We start from the raw sequence: 19,415 nt of genomic DNA, 5'->3' as shown, positions 1-19,415 counted from the left end.
AAGCAATTCTCGAGCGCAGACTTGTCAAGCAAGGTAACGCAGTAATCTCTCAAGTACTCGTGCATTGGCGCACCCTGTCTCCGGCAAGCGCAACATGGGAGAACTACAATGTCCTCAAGCAGCGGTTTCCCGAGGTCGACCTAGCCGACGGGGATCCATCTCAAGGAGGGGCGAATGTCACGCACTCCTCGCCATCTAGCCAACCTGACGAGGAGGCGGACAGTGAGGCACCAGTGCAACAGAGGGATGAGTCAGAGAGCCAGGAAGGAGACGAGTAGAGGCAAGCAAGGGGTCCACGGTCAGAGAGAAAGAGAGGACTAGTCTTGTGTGTGTGTGTGTGTGTGTGTGTGTGTATGACAGGTGGGAACCAAGACCCGCAGAGGTGATATGTAGTGGAGCGTGCGTTGTAACGAACAGCGATTGAGAAATATCAGAGAATTCTTTCCCCTTCTCCAAGCTCTGCCCCTCACCTACCCCTCTTTCTTCTCAATCTCCCCTTGTTCTTGCTCGATCCCTCATCCCCTCCTGTCGATCCCGACGGGGTCGTTACAACTTACTAAGGAGACACATACCAAACTGAAATACTCTAGCTATGCAAATCAAGATTACAATGGGAGATCAATGCACAAACACGTAGTCTGCATTTTTTGAGAGAAAAACGTCCACCAACTCAACCCCATCAATGCTTCTCTAATCACAGATATAACTACTCCTCTGTCCACACACACAACAGGTCTATACATGGATTAGAAAGGGAAAAAGGTATATCAGCAATACATACAGAAGTGGGGACTTGAGTTGTATATGCAAGGCTGCAAGAGCATAAGCAGTTTAGTGTGATATATAGTTATGTCATACTGCATGTTGGTAGTACCTAAAATCATATGACATTGAAGATGAAGATTCTAAATCTTATTTGATATGGGGATATATAATAAGGTTAGTACATAAATCTCTGAATACTAATTTGTGCATGGCAGAATGCCGAATATAATAATTTGGTGAAAACTGACTTAGGTAACTTTATTTAACCCATAGCAATCTAGCGCCAAGATAGCGCACTATTTAAAACTATGAGAAACATCAACTAATTTCATTAGCTAACACTCCTTTTAGGAAATATTAGGTCAAGTAAACTGGTAAATATCTTTAAACTTCATCTAAATATGAACGTGGCATGCGAATCTTCATAAAGCCTCATGTAAGCATCAAAGTGAACTTGTTGTCCAATATTTACTTTATGTTGCAAAGACCATAGACCTAGTGCAAGGATTGTGTCGTGCCGCTTGAGGAGAAGCAGATCAAATCTCTATGCTGTTCTTTGTCTCATACACCAATCAATAGTATTATTGCTGGCAGACCTAAAAAAACTGAATGTTATTTTTTTCTCCATGTTAGATATAAGCCAATTTGTGGGGCTATTTAATGAGTTCAATGAAGTGTAAAATGCAGAAGGAAATTTATGACTAAGGGGACACTTGCCTATATAGTTGGGGCAGAGTGTAGTTTCTCCACTCTACAGCCTTGCAGGTCACCACGCCAACTCAATCTGCTTCAGACAAAGTATGGTCCATACAAAATATGCTCCGTTCCATCAACTATGTTCCCACTAACCAATTGATTCACTGATTATATTCTGAAAAGGCAGCATGCTGGGTGAAACGGAGAGGATTTAAAAATTGGAAAGGAAAGGGATCGTAGGTGGCTGGGACACTGTATTAACAAATCGAGGCCATCATGTACTCTGAGCCTCTGCCCTTTTTCAAGATCAATGCACAAAACGGGCCAGTCACAAGATTATGTGATATACTTCTAGATCCGACTGGGGAGGAGCTACCATGTACCTTATGTGGTTTATAAATGGGCAGGTAAGCGGGCATCCAGGCAACCCTGTTGCTGATGGAAGCACCTTGTGTGCATTGCTTTGGGGAAAACCTGATCCGAGATTCTTGGCTAGGACACCGACGGCATAGCTCTTAACTTTTTTTCCCTTCACATGCTTATCTGACTTGATTGATCTTCCACATCCATGCATGGCATGCAGAAGAGAAGATATCGGGGACTCGAACACCATGAGAGATCTAAGGAGGATATACCTGCAAAAATATTACACAAAACAATGACCATACTTAGCACGAAATAAATTAAGTGGAGTGTAGTACTTGAATAGTTGCATAGTAGAGTACAGTTAGGGCCATAACAAAGATAAAACCTTATATGTGTGCGATATAGAAAGAAATGGAGTGTACCTTTAAGGAATAAAGTTTTGCCAGAAAAATTATGCATGTACAGCTCGTACTTGAAGCTTACTGTGGTTGTCAAATAGTTCTAAAATCTGACTACCAGTTGATCTAACAACAACAAAAGTGCACAATTTAGCAGCTAACACATGAAAGAATATTTAAACTCCAAGCATCGTACCTCCATTAAATGGCAGGATGATTGGATATGCCATGGAGATAATCCAAGATTTAGCATGTACTCGAGAGAAAAACACATCCTTCAATTCTGCTCATATGAAAAGACATCAACGAATGAAGTTGGCCATGAAAAAAAACTAATTCGGTTGGCTAACACAGGGCAATATTGGAAAACTAATTCGGTTAGCCGCTGCATCAGCCATCCTGTGATTGATTCAGTAATTGGCCTAAAAGATTTATGTTGGCATGCTGCATAGTCAGTCAGAACTCGAAATATGAGATATTATTTATAGAACAAAAGAGAAAGGGATTGGGGAGATTAGATTACACCGTGAGTCTGTGACCCTTGTTCAGATCAATTGATGAGTTGATGGAAATCTTAAGCTCAAGATATCATTGATATGAGATAGAAAAGGATTAGCAAGAGGACCTACAACGTGCCAGCAGGAGGCGCCCTCGCGGTGCAGTCACCACAGCGCGACGACGGGCGCCAGGGGCGGCGGGACCGTGCAGCGCTAACGCGCACCACCATGAGCGTCAGGAAGGAATCGGCGGCGGCATCGCGGGTTGGCGGCGGCGACATCGCGGGTTGGCGGAAGCGGCGGCGGGGTTGACATCGTGGGTTGGCGGCGGCGACATCGTGGGTTGGCGGCGGCGGCGTATACGTCGAGGAAGCCAAAGAGAGCCGGACTGGGAGCGAGGCTTTTGGTGCCGCTGTAACGTGACGTGGTTTGTGAGTCCCTAACAATGGGCAATTATGGACTCTATTTCTTGATAATGGGAAATTATGGACTCTCTGACGTGGTTTGCGTTGATAGTTTCTGGGCCTTTTGACTGATTATTAATATTATTGGCCTGAATTAAGAAAAAAAATTGGACTTCAGTTTTTTTCCATAATTATATGAGTAGATCTGAACCGAATTCGGTCCCACCAGATAAACCGCTCCTAATTGCTAATTAACATGGTAATTTCTTGGGAATCTCTAATTATTATAGATATAGATAGATATAAATGTAGATGTAGATAGATATAGATATAGATATAGATAGAGAGATAGATATAGATAGATAGATTGTAGTAGTTTCATATCATGTTTAGCAGTTGCTTTCATATCATAGTAGTTGTTAATTAACCTGTTAACTGCTTTGTTGTTGTCTTGCCTTGATGATTTTGGTTGTTGTAAGCTTGCAAGTACATTCAATGTACTGACCTGGCGTGTCATGCCAGATTGCAGGTGATCCCGTGATTGATTGATTGCTTGTCGAGATTACCGTTCGTGCGAGCTAGATCGTGTCCCAGCCAGAGTCCCTATGGAGTGTTCACCACCTTCGTCGTTGTTCCGCTGCTAGAAGTATTCCGCTGCTACGAGTTGTTCCGCTGCTAGCATAGAGCAAGTGTAGTATCGCAGGCATAGTGTCGCCGTGCTGATGTGCTTCTTTGCAACATCAGACCCTTGTATTATTATCCTTTGTAATAAGAGCTGATTTGTTCTATGTCAAGCAGTGCCGTATTCTATAGACTTCTCCTCGCTAGAATACGGGGCTTCCAGTTCCTCTGAGCCGGGGTGCCACACCGTGTACTCAGGCGATCAAAATTTGCGGCCACAGACGATCCCGCCGCTGCAGAGGATCCTTCTCCTCGTACCGCCGCCAACCGTGCGGCCAAAGGACGACCTCCCTCGACTGCCGCGTGATCAGGCGTGGGATGCTCTGCGACAGGGCCGGCTGGCGTACATGCAACACACGCCCTGGGGACCACGTGCCAGTGTCATCATCACACGGGGAACTGGACGCGGGCGCGGCGGGGCACCGGGCCCGGACCCGCCCGACCGCTCGATGGGGTTACGCCGCGTGTCGCACGCTGACGGGCCACCCGCGGACCCAGTGGTGGATGGAGTCGGTGGACCTTCCTGGGGCTCTGCGCGCGTGACATCCGCGCCAGAGCCTGCGCCACCTACGCCAGATCGCCGTCGAATCTCTCGGGATCAGTGCCTGCAGCTGGATCATCATCGTGTCTTGTGCCAGACTCCTTTGGCATTATATGTTGCATAAAATCATGCTGCCCAACTGCATTTTCTGCTGCAATTTTCTTAATCCATTCAGCACCATTATCAGGATCAGGATTAGTAGTACTATTGACCAAATGATCAACAACTTTTTCGCCCCCTTGATCAGTAGGATTCAGGAGCTCCGGTGGTAACAAAATAATTTCAGCACGTAGCCTAGCACCTGCATTTGGATGCAGTTCAGAGAAGGAAAGGCTGGTTTCGTCAAACACCACGTCCGGTGGAGATGTCCAAGCACTTGTAGCCTTTGTGAAGGTTGCTATATCCAAGAAATGCGCACTGTTTGGAACGAAATTGAAGTTTATGTGTATTGTATGGTCGTAGGTTGGGCCAAAACAAGAGCATCCAAAGATACGAAGTGATGAGTAGTTTGGGGTTTCAACAAAGAGTCTGGTGAGAGGTGTTTCAAAATGTATGACTTTGCTTGGCATCCTGTTGATTAGATAGGTTGCAGCTATGAGAGCTTCATCCGAAAATTTTAAGGGCATAGAAGCTTGAGCAAGTAGGGACAGACCAACTTCAACTATGTGTCTGTGTTTTCGTTCGGCCGAGCCATTTTGCTGGTGGGCATGAGGGTATGAGATGTGGTGAGACATGCCAATTTTGGTGAAGAAAGATTTCAACTTTATGTACTCTCCTCCCCAATCAGTTTTAAGGGCGAGGATCTTTCGATCAAACTGTCTTTCGACAAGTTTTTGGAAGTCATAATTTTTTTGAAAAACTTCAGACTTGTGTTTTATGAGGTAGATTCATGTAAACTTGCTGAAGTCATCTATGAAACTAACATAGTATTTTTTTTTGTCCTACGATTTCAATAGCAGGACCCCAAACATCAGAGAAAATAAGTTCCAAAGGAAATTTTGATTCACTCACAGATTGAGGGTAAGGTAATTAACTGGTGACTTTTGCCTTTTTGACAGGCGTCACATACAAGTTTATTATCATCACTACTAGCACACGGGAGTTTATTTTCACTAATGATCTTCCTAACAAGAGTGGAAGATGGATGACCAAAACGTCGATGCCACCAATCCAAAGATGGTTTGGTGACACTTAACACTTGCTTCTTGACGTTTGTCCCGACGTGCTTGACAGGGTAGAGACCCCTCCTACCCTTGCCTCGAAGAAGAACCCTCCTCGTTTCCAGATCCTCTACAAGAAAAAAGTGAGGGTGAATTTCAACAAAAGTATTATTATCAAGGGCAAGTTTGCTTGCTGAGATTAGATTTTTTGTAGCCTCCGGGACATGAAGAACATAGTTTAGATATAGATCACGATCTGGGGTTGAAATAGTTGCATGACCAATATGATTAATAGTCATACCTGATCCATTGGCTGTGTGAATCTGCTCATTGCCCGTGTACCTCTCCCGCACGGTGAGCTTCTCTAGATCACCGGTGATATGGTCAGTGGCACCACTGTCCATGTCCTAGTTGGTGTCTACCCCATACTGTGGTGCGGTCATGTTTGCAGAGCGCTCTTCTCCTCCTTGATAAGAGGAGCCGTAGCGTTTCCAGCACTTCCAGGCTGGATGGCCGAGCTTGCCGCAGATCTGGCACGTCAGCTTGGTGGTTGGATTGTTGTTGTAGTTCACACCGCCACCGTTGCTGCCTCCATGGTTGGGATGCCTGGAGGAGTTGCCGCGGCCGCGATCACCGCCACCGCCTTGCTTGCCACGGCCGCGGTCACCGCCGCCGCCGCCATTTTTGTTGTTGAAGCGCCCACGCTCGACTGCTTTTGCAGACGACTGTGAGGACCCACCACGAAGATTCATGCGGGTTTCGAAGCTCAGGAGCTGTGAGTACATCTCCGGAACCTTGACTGGCTCGACCCGAGAGCACATGGCCGAGATCACGGGATCAAACTCCTCGTCGAGTCCAGCCAGGATGTGGGACACGACATCTTCTTCATCCACCTTCTTCCCTGAAGCAACGAGTTCATCACAAAGAGTTCTGACCTTACCAACATATTCAGTGATCGTGGAGTTGCCCTTCTGAAGATTGGCGAGGGCGATCCTGACGTTGAAGGTCTGTGCACGGGTCTGCGACGTGAGTATCCCCTGCACGGTGTTCCATAGCTCCGCTGCGGTGTGGCAGGTAGCCACTTGGACAGCCATCTCACGCGGTAGCGTGGTCAGCAGATACGAGAAGACTTGCTGATCGCGCGCATACCACACGCCAAACTCCGAGTTGGGAGCCTGGGACTTGGTCTTGCCGTCGTCGCCGGTGACTTCAATGGTCATGGGTGGCACCGGTTGCTCGACGTCGAGGAACGCCGCCATCTGTGCTCCCCTGCACGGTGTTTGAATCGAGGAACGTCGTTTACCAAGTTCTCGTATTCTATGTGAGATGAAGGAGCTGAATGTTCTCTTCCCGGGATTGAAGCTCGGGTGTTCTGGTCGCTAAACGAATTTGGCGGCACATCGGCTTGCAAAGGAAGCTTTATCTTTAGATGTTTCTGTTTTGAATTTTGATGTAATCCCTGGCTGGCTGACTGATATTGTACAGACAGACATGCTTTGTCCTATTGAATAAAGTGCCTGAGCACGATTAGCTTAAAGAAAAGAAGTATGAGTCTCATCCGAAGCAACTAGTGTGGCACTGTACGTTGTGCAAGGGCATATTGCCGCACGACACCAACCGGCACACAGCTAGCACATGTATCCAAGTGCAGAAAGAAGAGCATATGTTGCGTGTACACTTGTGGTTGATCTTCGACTCGAATTCCCCGTGCATCATATTCCTATTGCTGATGAATCGCCCTTATAGTCCGGTGCCACTTTAAGTTATATCACCATTGATCTCGCAGCCAACCATCGAGTTCTCCATACATATTCTTACATTAACACTCTACGATTCCATGTAGTGTTGATTTACATGGACAAAAGCTAGCTAGTAATTTGTAGATGAACCATCGGCCCTCGACCACACAAGCATATATATAGAGATATATGGCTCAACCACTCAAGACTTTGGACTTTAATCAATCAGCTATTGTGGTATTTATTGTCTGAAAATTATTATTTTATATGACGCATCCAAATATTTTGTCGTCGCCTCCCTTCATAAAATTCTCCCGTACCCGCACTTGCTAGGTGGCGACAAGGGCCAATGTCCAAGTGTGTCACCATTGATCTGATCCTTATACCTGCACCGATGGGGCACTAGGCCCCACTGCCAAAGTGTCGAAGGTGTCTTCTTGGGGAGCAGGAGTGTGATTCTCTTCTAGGGCAGTGGTGGCAACCCAGTTGTCTCGAGAGGCGGCAGGGCAGGGCTTTCCTCTAGCACAGATGGTTGTAGCGGTGGCTCCCTCTACCGTGTGAGGCTCTATGTGGCGATGCAACAATGAGGCTTTAAATCGATACCGCAGGCATGCAACGATGTGCCCACAAGTGAATCCAGATTAGTCGATCTTGGTGTTTACTCATGGCATCGACCTCTCCCATTCATCAACGAGTGAAGGTTTGAGGACTATTTGATCAGGACCTGCCAGTCAATGCACGATCAAGAGGAGTTCCGGTGGTAGCCTGTGGTGACTATCTATGAGGACGGCAGGACGCCATGGTGGTTTCAAACGAAGTAATGGGTAGCTCAGCTATTCGTAGGTACCCTCAAATTGTGGCCCAAACACATATGGAGCGATGCCACAACGCAAGCCTCGAGATTCATATATGTTTCGCTTCTTCCTAAGGCCCTCGACAATCATCTTGATTGACGGTTTTGAGTTTTTACCATGGTTGGCAAATTCTTCAAGATTTGGTCCCTCTGTTGTGTCGAACACTATTCATCATCGGCACTCTTGCCTGGATATATTCTGCACTGAAGTTATTTTGAGTGCACAAACAAGAATTTCTCCCCTCGAGAGGTTTAAGTTAATGGACAGTCCCACAATTCAAACATCTTACACACGAAAAATACTTTTCATAAATGCATGCCTTACAAAAAAGGCTTGTATTCAACATTTTCTAACTTCAACTACAGATATGTACCCTAAAAAAAGACTACAGATATGTACAAAATTAAATTTTCATATTTTTTCACAATATAAAATTCCAAGATGAAAGATAAAGGTTAAAGATACATATGGGAGACTCTGTCAATATCTAAATTCTATTGAACTATGAACTGGGGAGTACTAGAGATTCCAACTCTACACAATCCCTATAAAAATCATTCTAATCAGAAGGCCTTACAAAGCAACTGCTGGACGCTTCCTCCCAGACAGGGGAGTACTCTGTTTCGCCAAACCTGGAGCACCATTTCCATTTGGAACGAAATGAACAAATGAGGTGTAAGGAGGTAACCTTGATTCCCAGGAAACCACATTGAAATCCCCTTGCGGTCGGACTCCGGGATCCATCATAAGATCCCCAAGCCTCACCCTTGGTAGCGATACCCTCTCCGCTGTAACCTCAGTGCGGCTGCTGCCACTGGTGCAGGAAGGCACGATGCGGAGCGGAGAAGCAGCAGGATGCAAGACGAAGTCTGTAACGTCTATCTGATGGCGTCTCTCGACGAGCAACCTTGGGTGTTCCCCAAACATGGAGACGTTCCTCTCAGCAAATCTTCTCAGCCTGCTCAGCATGCCGAACCAGAAATGGACGTTCAGATTCCTCCTCATCACATCCGCAAATATGTTTGTGCCGACGAGCGAACATTCCGTCCGGAACTCCTCGGCCAATTCGTCTGCAATCCGTGCCAGCTGCGGGTGATGCGCCGGGTTTGCGCTCCCGAATGCGAGTGTCTTGAAGAGGTAGTTGAACTCCTCGTATGACAGGGTGTCGAGGAAGATCGGCCGCACTGTCCCGAATCGCTCTGTACTTCTAAGCCGGCTGATGATGATCACTTTGCTTCCACTGTCCATGCTTGCCAAGGTTGAGCAAAACTCGACCCAATCCTTCTTGTCGACGTCTGCGACAAGCTCAACAACGACCAATATCTTCCCTCGCAAGAAGCTCCGATCATGGTCTGCGATTCTGCGGAAGGAGTCTCCGTTCAGGTGCAGAATCGAGGAGAAATGTGAGCTGACCCTCTCGTCCTTGCATACATGGGCCACCAGAGTCCTCTTCCCAACCGCAGGAGCACCGATGATCGGGAGAACAGCAGGCTTACCACCAGGCGAGCTTGAACTGTGCTGCAGCATGAAGTTCAGGAGCTTTTGCTTCTGAGTGTGGCGTCCGAACATGATGTTGTCGTTGTAAAGATACGCATCGTATGGTCGACGCAACATACGGTCGCATCCACCCAAAAGAACAACAAACTCCGTCAAGCCATCGACGACATCCTCCAAGCTCTCAACCACACTTTGCAGGTCGGCAAAGTACATGGCCTTGTTCTTCCTAGCACTGCCATGAACCGTGCGAAGACGTTTGCGGGGAGATGAGCTGCTAACCTCCATTGGACTAGTCTCTGTCTCATCAAGGGACATGTACCCAAAGGCCCCTAGCGCCCAGTAGCCTCGGTACATGGCGTCCGCAAGCATGGTGAGCTGCGCCAGCATCCCGGAGTTGGTGATGTACCGCCCATCCGCCTCCTCGACGACCGTGCGGGCTCTGAGGAGCAGCTGCTGCAGCCTCCTCAGCTGCGTCTCTCCCGACTGGGCATGGCAGCACGAGCGGTACTTGTCGGCGAGGTAGGAGACGAATCGGCTCACGAGTTCACCTGTTACTGCAGATATTGCAAGCTCCATCTTGAGTTCCTGCAAGCGAAAAAGAGTGCTAGCTAACCAGAAAATCCAACGGAGCAGAGGGCAGGAGGCTGGTGGAAATTGCAGACTGCTGGTGTTTGCTGTCCCGGACGTCAATATCCGGACGTTGCAGAGAGCGATTTTGTATTGCCAACAGGAAAGAGACACGTGCTGAAACTTATCTATCACCGGTTGCGTTGTGAACTACTCCACCTCCACGCTCCAGTTTGTGAAAGAATGTCCTGGAAGGGCAGCTCAGCTGTTCTTTTCATGCACCGTAGAAAGATGATAGTGACTTGGGAGCCATTTGCTTTGCTCAGCAGCTTTCCTTGACCATGATCTTCTCTTTTCAGGAAGGCTTCTTGTGGCAAAATTGCGAGCTAATTAGGATATGTGCTAACCAAATCAGGCAGCAACTACCAGCTTCTAGACGTACTACGTAGTAACAGCAAGAGAGAACCCACGTGAGCATTCAAAATTAGTGGCAGCAGTCTTGCGAGACCGGGCACAGCACAGCATGCTGACCTGATTGGCGCGGGAAGGTGGCTCCCTCACGACCGAGGACCCTCACGGCCATTTCGTCGAACACCATCCGGGCACCAGCGCAGAGCCGCCTACTCCCGGTCGTGCCGCCTTCGTGGAGACGGAGTGAGTGACGCACAATCATCAGGGAACAGGAGAGAGTCGCCATGACGAAGCTTTGAGCGAGGGCTCGACCTGCGGCACGCTGCATAATGAGATCCGCTGTGAGGCGATGTTCAGAGAGGTGCGGCGCGAGGAGAGTCCCTTGGTAGCAATGACGTTTCTTTCCTATTCGATCGGATTAGCATCCAACCGTGGAACAAGCTCGACCTAAGTTTAGTAAACTATAAACCATAAACAAAACAAGAACCTACACACACAAAAAAAGCATAAAATTTCTGCAAAAGTCCATATTTCAACCTCGAACTATCCAGTCGGTTTAATTTACGACCCTGAACTTTGAAACCTCGTCTTGATTTTCCCTCGGTCAAACAGGTCCTAATCATAGTCAATGCTGACTAGGCATGCCACCTCAGCAACCAAATCCACACAGCATAGGGCTTGGAGGACTAAAAGAAGGGGATCGTTGTTTCTTCAGTGGAAAGATACCCTTCCGTCAACTACGAAGACGCCTGTGACGACTTCATCAATCCGTTTAGTATTTCGAAGGTGCTCACAGGATAGAATGTGCGCGTGTACCTTCATAAGGATGAGTATACGTGCGTGTGCATGGGCATGACCCTCCGTAGATATGTTTATTTCAGCGACTATTAATGTGAGCGAATGAAGCAGAATGTAAAATGTGACAATAGTTTTGTTTAAATGAGAAAAGAAAAGAGACATCAACTGTCACAAGGTCACCGTAAGGGGTAAGATCATCTATAGTCGGGCATCTAAAACTGTCCTCAAACATCTGGATGGACTGTCCGGTCATTGATTGGTCATGAAAAACCAACGCATCCGGGTGTCTTAAACCGTCCACAAACGCTCGGTTGTCCAGCGCTCCTCATATCCAGCCTAAATATGGGGTGGTCCGGGTGTGTTCGCCACGTCGGCTTGGACCAACCTGGCCCACGCGTGCCCCACAAATATCCCCATCCGGAAAACCCTACACCACAGTTAATCCGAACTCCACCTATGTCCCCTCTCCGTCCACTTCACTTTTCGATCCCCTGTGAACCCATTCGATGGCCGGCGACTGTAGCAGCGCTGCCTCCGGTGGTGAATCCGGCTTCGACGACGACTAGGCAAGCCTACTGCGCGAAGCAGAGCCCGGCAATGTGGAGGAGGTCGCCCTCCGCATCGTGTTGAGGCGCTCGCAACTCGACCAAGGCGGATCCGACAATGGCGGATCTACTTCGTCGGCACCCGGCGCCCGACAACGCAGAGCCGACGACGTCGCCGGCCCATCCCGCCCGGCGCGCAGCTGCGGCCGCTCCGCTCTTTCTGGTACGTCGTCCACCACCACCCTCTGCTCCAGAAGTGGTACCCGGCCACCGCTGGGTCCTCGTGCCCGGGCCGAGCAAGGCGCGCACAAGGACGCCTGAGTCCGAGGCACGAGCAGCCCGGCGCAAGCGACAACAAGCAAGGGAGATGTAAGTGGTGGGGAGGCGTTGTCCGCGTGCCGGTTGATCCCGATGCCGCGCTCCTAGCACCGGTCATCCGCCGCTTTCTCACGACGACGGAGACGGATGCACGTCGCCTTCGCCGCAAGAATGCAAGGTGCTCTGACTCGCCATCGAGTTGTCGGAGTGCAAGGCAAACAAGGAGGCGGCGCCCAAGGTGAAGGCGGCCCGCCATGCGAAGGAGCAGGACTGCCTGCTCCGCATGCTGTCGGGCAAAAGGTGCAGCTTCGACTCCGACATGACGGATGGCTCCACCTCCAGCTCTGACGATGACACACCTCCGTACGCCGACGCCTACATGGAGGAGGGGCACAGTCGCGCCGACAACCGGAAGGGGAAGATACTGGCGAGGAAATCGTGATTTCCTCTGCCCTTCCCCGTTTTATTTATGTTTTATCTATGTTCTAAGTATTTGTAGTATGAATTTGCACGGTCCTTGGATGAACTATGTGTTTTTGTTTAGCAATGCAACGATGATCCGGCTAGTTGATCGTGTTTATGTTGGGGAACGTAGCAATAATTCAAAATTTTCCTACGTATCACCAAGATCAATCTAGGAGATGCTAGCAACGAGAGAGAGGGAGTGCATCTTCATACCCTTGAAGATCGCTAAGCGGAAGCGTTACAAGAACGCGGTTGATGGAGTCGTACTCGCAGCGATTCAAATCGCGGAAGATGCGATCTAGCGCCGAACGGACGGCGCCTCCGCGTTCAACACACGTACAGCCCGGGGACGTCTCCTCCTTCTTGATCCAGCAAGGGGAGAGGAGAAGTTGAGGGAGAACTCCAGCAGCACGACGGCGTGGTGGCAATGGAGCTCGTGGTTCTCCGGCAGAGCTTCGCTAAGCACTACGGAGGAGGAGGAGGAGGTGTATGAGGAGGGAGGGCTGCGCCAGGGAAGAGGTGCAGCTGCCCTCCCACCCCTCCACTATATATAGGGGCAAGGGGCTAGGGGGCGGCGGCCAAGCAAATTGCATGTCCCTAGGGAAAATCCTAGGGAGACTTGCCCCCCAAGCCAAGCAGGTGGAGGCTTGCCTCCCAAGCCAGGTGGAGGCGCCCCACCTCCCCAAGTAACGTGGGAAAGGGTGTGGGGGGCGCACCACCCCTTAGTGGGCTGGTTTGCCCCTTCCCCTTTGGCCCATGAGGCCCTCCAACACTTGCTGGGGCTCCCGAAACACCTTTCGGTCATGCTGGCCATAGCCTAGTACCCCCGGAACACTTCCGGACTCCAATACCCTTTGTCCAATGTATCGATCTTCATCGCCGGACCATTCCGGAACTCCTCGTGATGTCCGGGATCTCATCCGGGACTCCGAACAACCTTCGGTAACCACATACTATTACCCATAACAACTCTAGCGTCACCGAACCTTAAGTGTGTAGACCCTACGGGTTCGGGAACCATGCAGACATGACCGAGACACCTCTCCGGCCAATAAACAATAGCGGGATCTGGATACCCATATTGGCTCCCACATGTTCCACGATGATCTCATCGGATGAACCACGATGTCGGGGATTCAATCAATCCCGTATACAACTCCCTTTGTCCACCGGTATGTTACTTGCCCGAGATTCGATCGTCGGTATCCCAATACCTCGTTCAATCTTGTTACCGGCAAGTCTCTTTACTCGTTCCGTAACGCATGATCCCGTGGCTAACTCCTTAGTCACATTGAGCTCATTATGATGATGCATTACCGAGTGGGCCCAGAGATACCTCTCCGTCATACGGAGTGACAAATCCCAGTCTCGATTCGTGCCAACCCAACAGACACTTTCGGAGATACCTGTAGTGCACCTTTATAGCCACCCAGTTACGTTGTGACGTTTGGTACACCCAAAGCATTCCTACGGTATCCGGGAGTTGCACAATCTCATGGTCTAAGAAAACGATACTTGACATTAGAAAAGCTCTTAGAAAACAAACTACACGATCTTGTGCTATGCTTAGGATTGGGTCTTGCCCATCACATCATTCTCCTAATGATGTGATCCCGTTATCAATGGCATCCAATGTCCATGGTCAGGAAACCATAACCATCTATTGATCAACGAGCTAGTCAATTAGAGGCTTACTAGGGACATGTTGTGGTCTATGTATTCACACATGTATTACGGTTTCCAGTTAATACAATTATAGCATGAACAATAGACAATTATCATGAACAAGGAAATACAATAATAACCATTTTATTATTGCCTTTAGGGCATATTTCCAACAGTTTATACTTTATATGCAGCGTTGCATGGGCTGGATGAGTTTGAGATTTCACATATGAGGGACGAGTGTGTGGAAGCCAACATATGAGGCATGCCCGGTCAGTGCCCACTCATGCGTCCGGGGCAGACTTTGTGGGGCTGGGTTTGCCAAATCCGGCTGTACATGCTTAAAAAGATAAATTTACTCGAGAATAAATAAATAAAACTGAAGAAGTAAACCATTAGTTTACGCATCGATCTGCAGAGAAACACTGGATGACAAGAATATGTTAGACATTTCACCCAAAAAAAAAGAAGAATATGTTAGACATGAGTTCACTTTCTCTGCCGACCCTTCATAGTCTCCTGGCGAGATCGTGGAACTGGGCGAACGCTGGTGTGGAGGAGTAGATCATCCGCGTCGCGGCGAGAGTGCGCACCACAAGATTGAGGCGTCCGAGCCGGTACACCTTCATTCTCTCTTCAGCAAGGCAGGATGCTGACCTCGGTGGCGCCGCTCTGGTCGGGTGCTCGGATGGTGTTCGATGAAATGACCCTGAGGCCAGAGCCGACGCTGTGAGCCTGCTGGCCTGCAGCGCCACCGAGGTCAGCGCACGGTACCCATCTTGTAAGAGTGCTGCGGCTAATTTTGTGTTCTTGCATTGGTTCTCTTCTGGTTAGATACGGCTAGAAACTCCGCCATGTTAGCAACACCAGCCTTCAAGTCTTGCGGTGCCCTTTCTAGTTCCAGGTTGAAAACCTTGTGTGCTGCACTACTAAGGATTTTGCGAGAACGTTTGTTAGGAGTGGAAACAGATAGTGTGGACGAGTCACATGGCAATTCCTTATGTTTCCTGTACTTGATGGTGTCAAGCACATGGTGACCCTGGTACATGGCTGCTGCCAGCATCTTTAGCTGTATGAGCATACACGATTTGGTGATGTACCATGAGTCCGCCTCCTCATGACCATGCCAACTCTCGGCAAGAGCTGTTGCAGCCTCTCCGTCTTCTCCTCCAAACACGCGTGATCTACGTACTTGTTGATCAGGAAAGAGATGAGACGGTTCGTGAGATCACCCGCGACAGTGGATATGGCAAGATCCATCTTGAGATGTTGTAAGCTAGGTGTGGTGTATGAGGGCAAGATGCAGTGTTATTGATATACTGTATGCCACTGATATTCCGGACAGTAAACTCCCCTGGTCAGCTTCGGTGTCTTACGTTCACAGAAGTGAACAAAGGATCATAGCTAAAAGAACAACTATGACATGCGTAGGAACTTTCTTTTTTCCTGTATTAAAAGAACGACTATGACAGGAACCTGTTTTATAGTGAGAGGTGAGCGGAAGCTGTATTAGAACTTTAAAAGTTTACTGGACAAGGAGTTCCCCAGTTCGTCTCTACTACAGAGTACAGACTTGTTGAGCAAAGCGAAGACTCGAATTAATTCACCATGATTTTTCCGTGGCGCATGAAAATATCAGATGAGGTGCCCTTCTAGGAGCCAGGATTAGTCTCTATCCGTGTGGAATTGTGCCACCAAGCTATAGTGGAGTAATTCACACCACAACTGGCGTGCCCTTTCCCTGTCGGCAATGAAAAGTCACTCTGTGTGCAAGGGCAGCACATAACCAGCACTCTGCAATGTCCACCGCCTCCTGCCCTCTCTTGGATTCCCTAGTTATTAGCACCCTTTTGATCTGAGGAACTGAAGATGGAGCTTGCCATATCTGCAGTAGCTGGTGAACTCGTGAGCCGATTCGTCTCCTTCGTCGCCGACAGGTACCTCCACTCTAGCCGCTCGGCACAGTCGGAAGAGAAGCAGGTGAAGAAGCTGCAGCGGCTGCTCCTGCGAGCCCGCACGGTCGTCCACGAGGCAGATGGCCGATACATCACCAACCCCGGGATGCTGGCCCAGCTCAGCATGCTCATGGACGCCATGTACCGAGGCTACTGGGCACTAGGGGCCTTCGGCTACATGTCACTCGAAGAGACAGAGACTACTCCCATGGAGGAGGGGGGAGTTCGCAACTCATCTCCTCCCAAATGTCTCCGCACGGTTCATGGCAGCGCTAAGAAGAACAAGTCGATGTACCTTGTCGACTTGCAAGGCGAGGTGGAGAGCTTGGAGGATGTCATCACCGGCATGATGGAGCTTGTTGTTCTCTTGGGCGGATGCGATCGTATGCTGCGTAGGCCTTACGACTTGTACCTTTACAGCGACAACATCATGTTCGGACGCTACACCGAGAAGCAGAAGCTCCTGAACTTTGTGCTGCAGCACGGCTCTCCTGGTGACGCTCCGGCTTTTCTCCCAGTCATCGGCGGTCCAGTGGTCGGGAAGAGGACCCTGGTCGCCCATATATGCAAGGACGAGAGGGTCAGCTCACACTTCTCTTCGATTCTGCACCTGAATGGAGATTCCTTCAGTAGAATCGCGGAACATGGTGGTATCATGTCAGGAAAGATACTGGCGGTTGTCGAGCTTGTTGCAGAAGTTGACGAGGAGGATTGGGCTAAATTCCGTTCAACCATAGCAACAAGCATGGGCGATGGAAGCAAGGTGATCATTATCAGCCGGTTGAAAAGTTTGGAGCGACTTGGAACCGTTGAGCCAATCTTCCTCAACAGCCTATCGTACGAGGAGTTCAGCTACCTCTTCAAGACACTCGCGTTTGGGAGTGCGGACCCGGCGCAGTACCCGCGGCTAACGCGGATAGCAGATGAATTTGCCAGAGAGTTGCAGTCGGAGTGGTCGCTCGTTGCCACGAATATCTTGGCGGACGTGATGAGGAGGAACCTGAGCGTCCATTTCTGGCTCCGTGTGTTGAGCAACCTGAGAAGGCTAGTCGAGAGGAACTTCTCCATGTTTGGAGAGCACCCGAAGGACCTCCTGCAGAGACGCCACCAGGTAGATGTGACCGACTTCGTCTTGCATCCTGCTGCTCCTCCGCTCCGCGTCGTGCCTTCCCGTGCTCGTGGCAGCAGTGGCACTGAGGTTGCGGTGGAGAGGGAAGCACTGCCAAGGGTGAGGCTTGGGGATCTGGTGATGGATCCCGGGGTTCAGCCACAAGGGGATTTTATTGTGGTTTCGTGGGAATCAAGGATGCCGCCTTACACTTCATTTGTTCATTTCGTTCCAAATGGAGATTGTGCTCCAGGTGTGGTGGGACAGAGTACTCTTCTGTCTGGGAAGAAGCGTCCAGCATTGTCTTTATAAGGCCTTTTGATTTCTACAGAGATTTTGTAGAGTTGGACCAGGGCACTGGCATAGTTTCCTCAATTCCACACCCTCACCAGTAGGCTGTCTGGAACTAGACACCACGTCGCTTGGATCACCTTGGCCATGCTAGTGTGGGTTCTTTGGCATGTGCGTAACAAAGCCCTTATTGAAGGGCACTTTATCCGGCAAACGGACGACTGTGTGTACGCAAGACCTGTCGACTCTTGAAGATGTCATCCACCACCTGTGCCATCATGCTAGTAGTACTCTTCAAGCGGTGCTAGCTGGAGCTGGTAGTTGAGGCGCGTCCAGCTCAGAATCTGTGCCAGGCAGCGAGTGTTATCTCTTTGGTGTATGTTCGGCTTTTGAGCCTTAAGCCCCATGTCGGGGCTTGTATCATGTGTGTGTGTTTGTGTGGCTGTTGAGTCGGATCCTTTTTGTTTGTTCTCTCTCGAACTTGTAAAACCTAAAGGGATTCGGTTCGCTAAAGTCGGGCATATGCCTCCATTTCTAAAAAAAAATACGTTTTCTATGGTACAAGAAAAGATCAACGTGGAATTGGAGGGATTATTGGAGCGTCTTCAAAAGAAAGTCAAATGTATTATTTCATTCTATTTTAGAAAGAAATTTGTTTGAATTAATTGATTTATTTGATTTTATTTATGTTTCTGTTTTGCTTTACAGAAAATTAGGTTGGGTTTGAGCAACCTGGAGCTTGTTTCCACTGTTGGATGCTAATCTGAGTGAAAAGGAAAAAATAGTTTCTGAACCGGCATAGTCGCCTCGCCACTGATTTTTGGCAGCTGCAAGTAATTTCCAGCGGTTCTCTGTTGTCTCTGCACCACACCATCATTGCTACACCTCTCTGTCAGGAAGAACATCGCTGCACCGTGATTCTCACTATACAGTGTGGCACAGGTCAAGCCCTCGCTCAAATTTCATCATGGCTACTGTCTCCTGTCCTCTGGCGTTTGTCACTTATTCTGTCTCTCCACGAGGCCACCATGCTGGGCAGGAGGTGGCGCCGCACTGGTGCCCGGAAATTGTTCGACGAAATGGCTGTGAGGCCAACACGGATCCTCGGCAGCGCCGACGATGCGAGCGAGCCAGTCTCCCGCGCCAACACGGGTGCCCAGCCCGGTTGTTGTTTGACGAAATGGCCGTGAGGCCAAGACTGGTTCTCAGGACAGCCGACGATGTGAGCAAGCCAGCCTCCGGCACCAATCAGGTCAGCGGTGTTGTTCCCCATCTTGGAAGAATGCTGCAAGAAGTTTCAATGCTTGTGTTGCTTCTCCCTTTTGTTTTTTGCATTGGTTTCCACGCCAATCAGGAACCTGTTTTATAGTGACAGGTGAGCAGGATATTTTCCTGCCGTGCGAACAAATTTTCTAGTCAACCTTCTGAGGCTACGGCTGCTGCTCCATCACAGTCAAAAGAACGACTATGGCATGGGAGGAAACTTTCTAGTCAAGATCCTGAGCTTTCAGCTAGCTGGATGTAATTCGTCAAGGTCCTGTCCAAACCGCGATCTGCCTTTTTGAAGGTAATACATTCAATTGTTGCTATCTTTATTTCCAGCTTACTTAGTTCCTTTTGAAGGCGCGTCGAGAAAAAATAGAGTAATCTCCACTTCTTATTTTCGAACTTTGCTATACACACAATGTCCTCTG

General features: G+C 49.1%; 2 protein-coding genes, 1 long non-coding RNA gene and 1 other non-coding gene across 4 annotated transcripts; 1 reads left to right on the top strand and 3 right to left on the bottom strand.

Annotated features, from left to right (window-relative positions):
* Window positions 1-471: 471 nt before the first annotated feature.
* LOC141042209 (uncharacterized) lies at window positions 472-3,051 on the bottom strand. Its single transcript, XR_012204012.1, has 3 exons — window positions 2,250-3,051; window positions 1,845-2,096; window positions 472-1,636 (listed from the first exon to the last, which is right to left on the bottom strand). It is a non-coding gene; the product is annotated as an uncharacterized lncRNA (long non-coding RNA).
* Window positions 3,052-6,265: 3,214 nt separating this feature from the next.
* LOC120973010 (small nucleolar RNA Z247) lies at window positions 6,266-6,404 on the bottom strand. The gene has a single exon (XR_005767138.1). It is a non-coding gene; the product is annotated as a small nucleolar RNA Z247 (small nucleolar RNA).
* A 2,270-nt stretch (window positions 6,405-8,674) lies between these two features.
* On the bottom strand, window positions 8,675-10,763 carry LOC109743544 (uncharacterized). Its single transcript, XM_020302648.2, has 2 exons — window positions 10,674-10,763; window positions 8,675-10,183 (listed from the first exon to the last, which is right to left on the bottom strand). Exons 1-2 carry the CDS (start codon window positions 10,761-10,763, stop codon window positions 8,675-8,677), a joined length of 1,599 nt encoding a protein of 532 aa, XP_020158237.2.
* A 5,473-nt stretch (window positions 10,764-16,236) lies between these two features.
* On the top strand, window positions 16,237-17,742 carry LOC109743553 (uncharacterized). Its single transcript, XM_020302655.1, has one exon. The coding sequence runs from the start codon at window positions 16,237-16,239 to the stop codon at window positions 17,740-17,742; it is 1,506 nt and encodes a 501-aa protein (XP_020158244.1).
* The last annotated feature ends 1,673 nt before the right edge of the window (window positions 17,743-19,415 follow it).

Source organism: Aegilops tauschii, chromosome 1, assembly GCF_002575655.3.
Source record: "Aegilops tauschii subsp. strangulata cultivar AL8/78 chromosome 1, Aet v6.0, whole genome shotgun sequence".
In the NCBI taxonomy this organism is placed as follows: Eukaryota; Viridiplantae; Streptophyta; class Magnoliopsida; order Poales; family Poaceae; genus Aegilops; species Aegilops tauschii.
This window is presented reverse-complemented; position numbering and strand designations above follow the sequence as displayed.

What these genes read in the sequence shown, in the direction of transcription:
- LOC109743544 (XM_020302648.2), bottom strand. Translation starts at nt 10,763, where the DNA reads ATGGTGTTCGACGAAATGGCCGTGAGGGTCCTCGGTCGTGAGGGAGCC. An exon ending in AGCATGCTGTGCTGTGCCCG is followed by an intron (nt 10,184 to 10,673) that starts GTCTCGCAAGAC and finishes TTTCGCTTGCAG; the next exon opens with GAACTCAAGATGGAGCTTGC.
- LOC109743553 (XM_020302655.1), top strand. Translation starts at nt 16,237, where the DNA reads ATGGAGCTTGCCATATCTGCAGTAGCTGGTGAACTCGTGAGCCGATTC.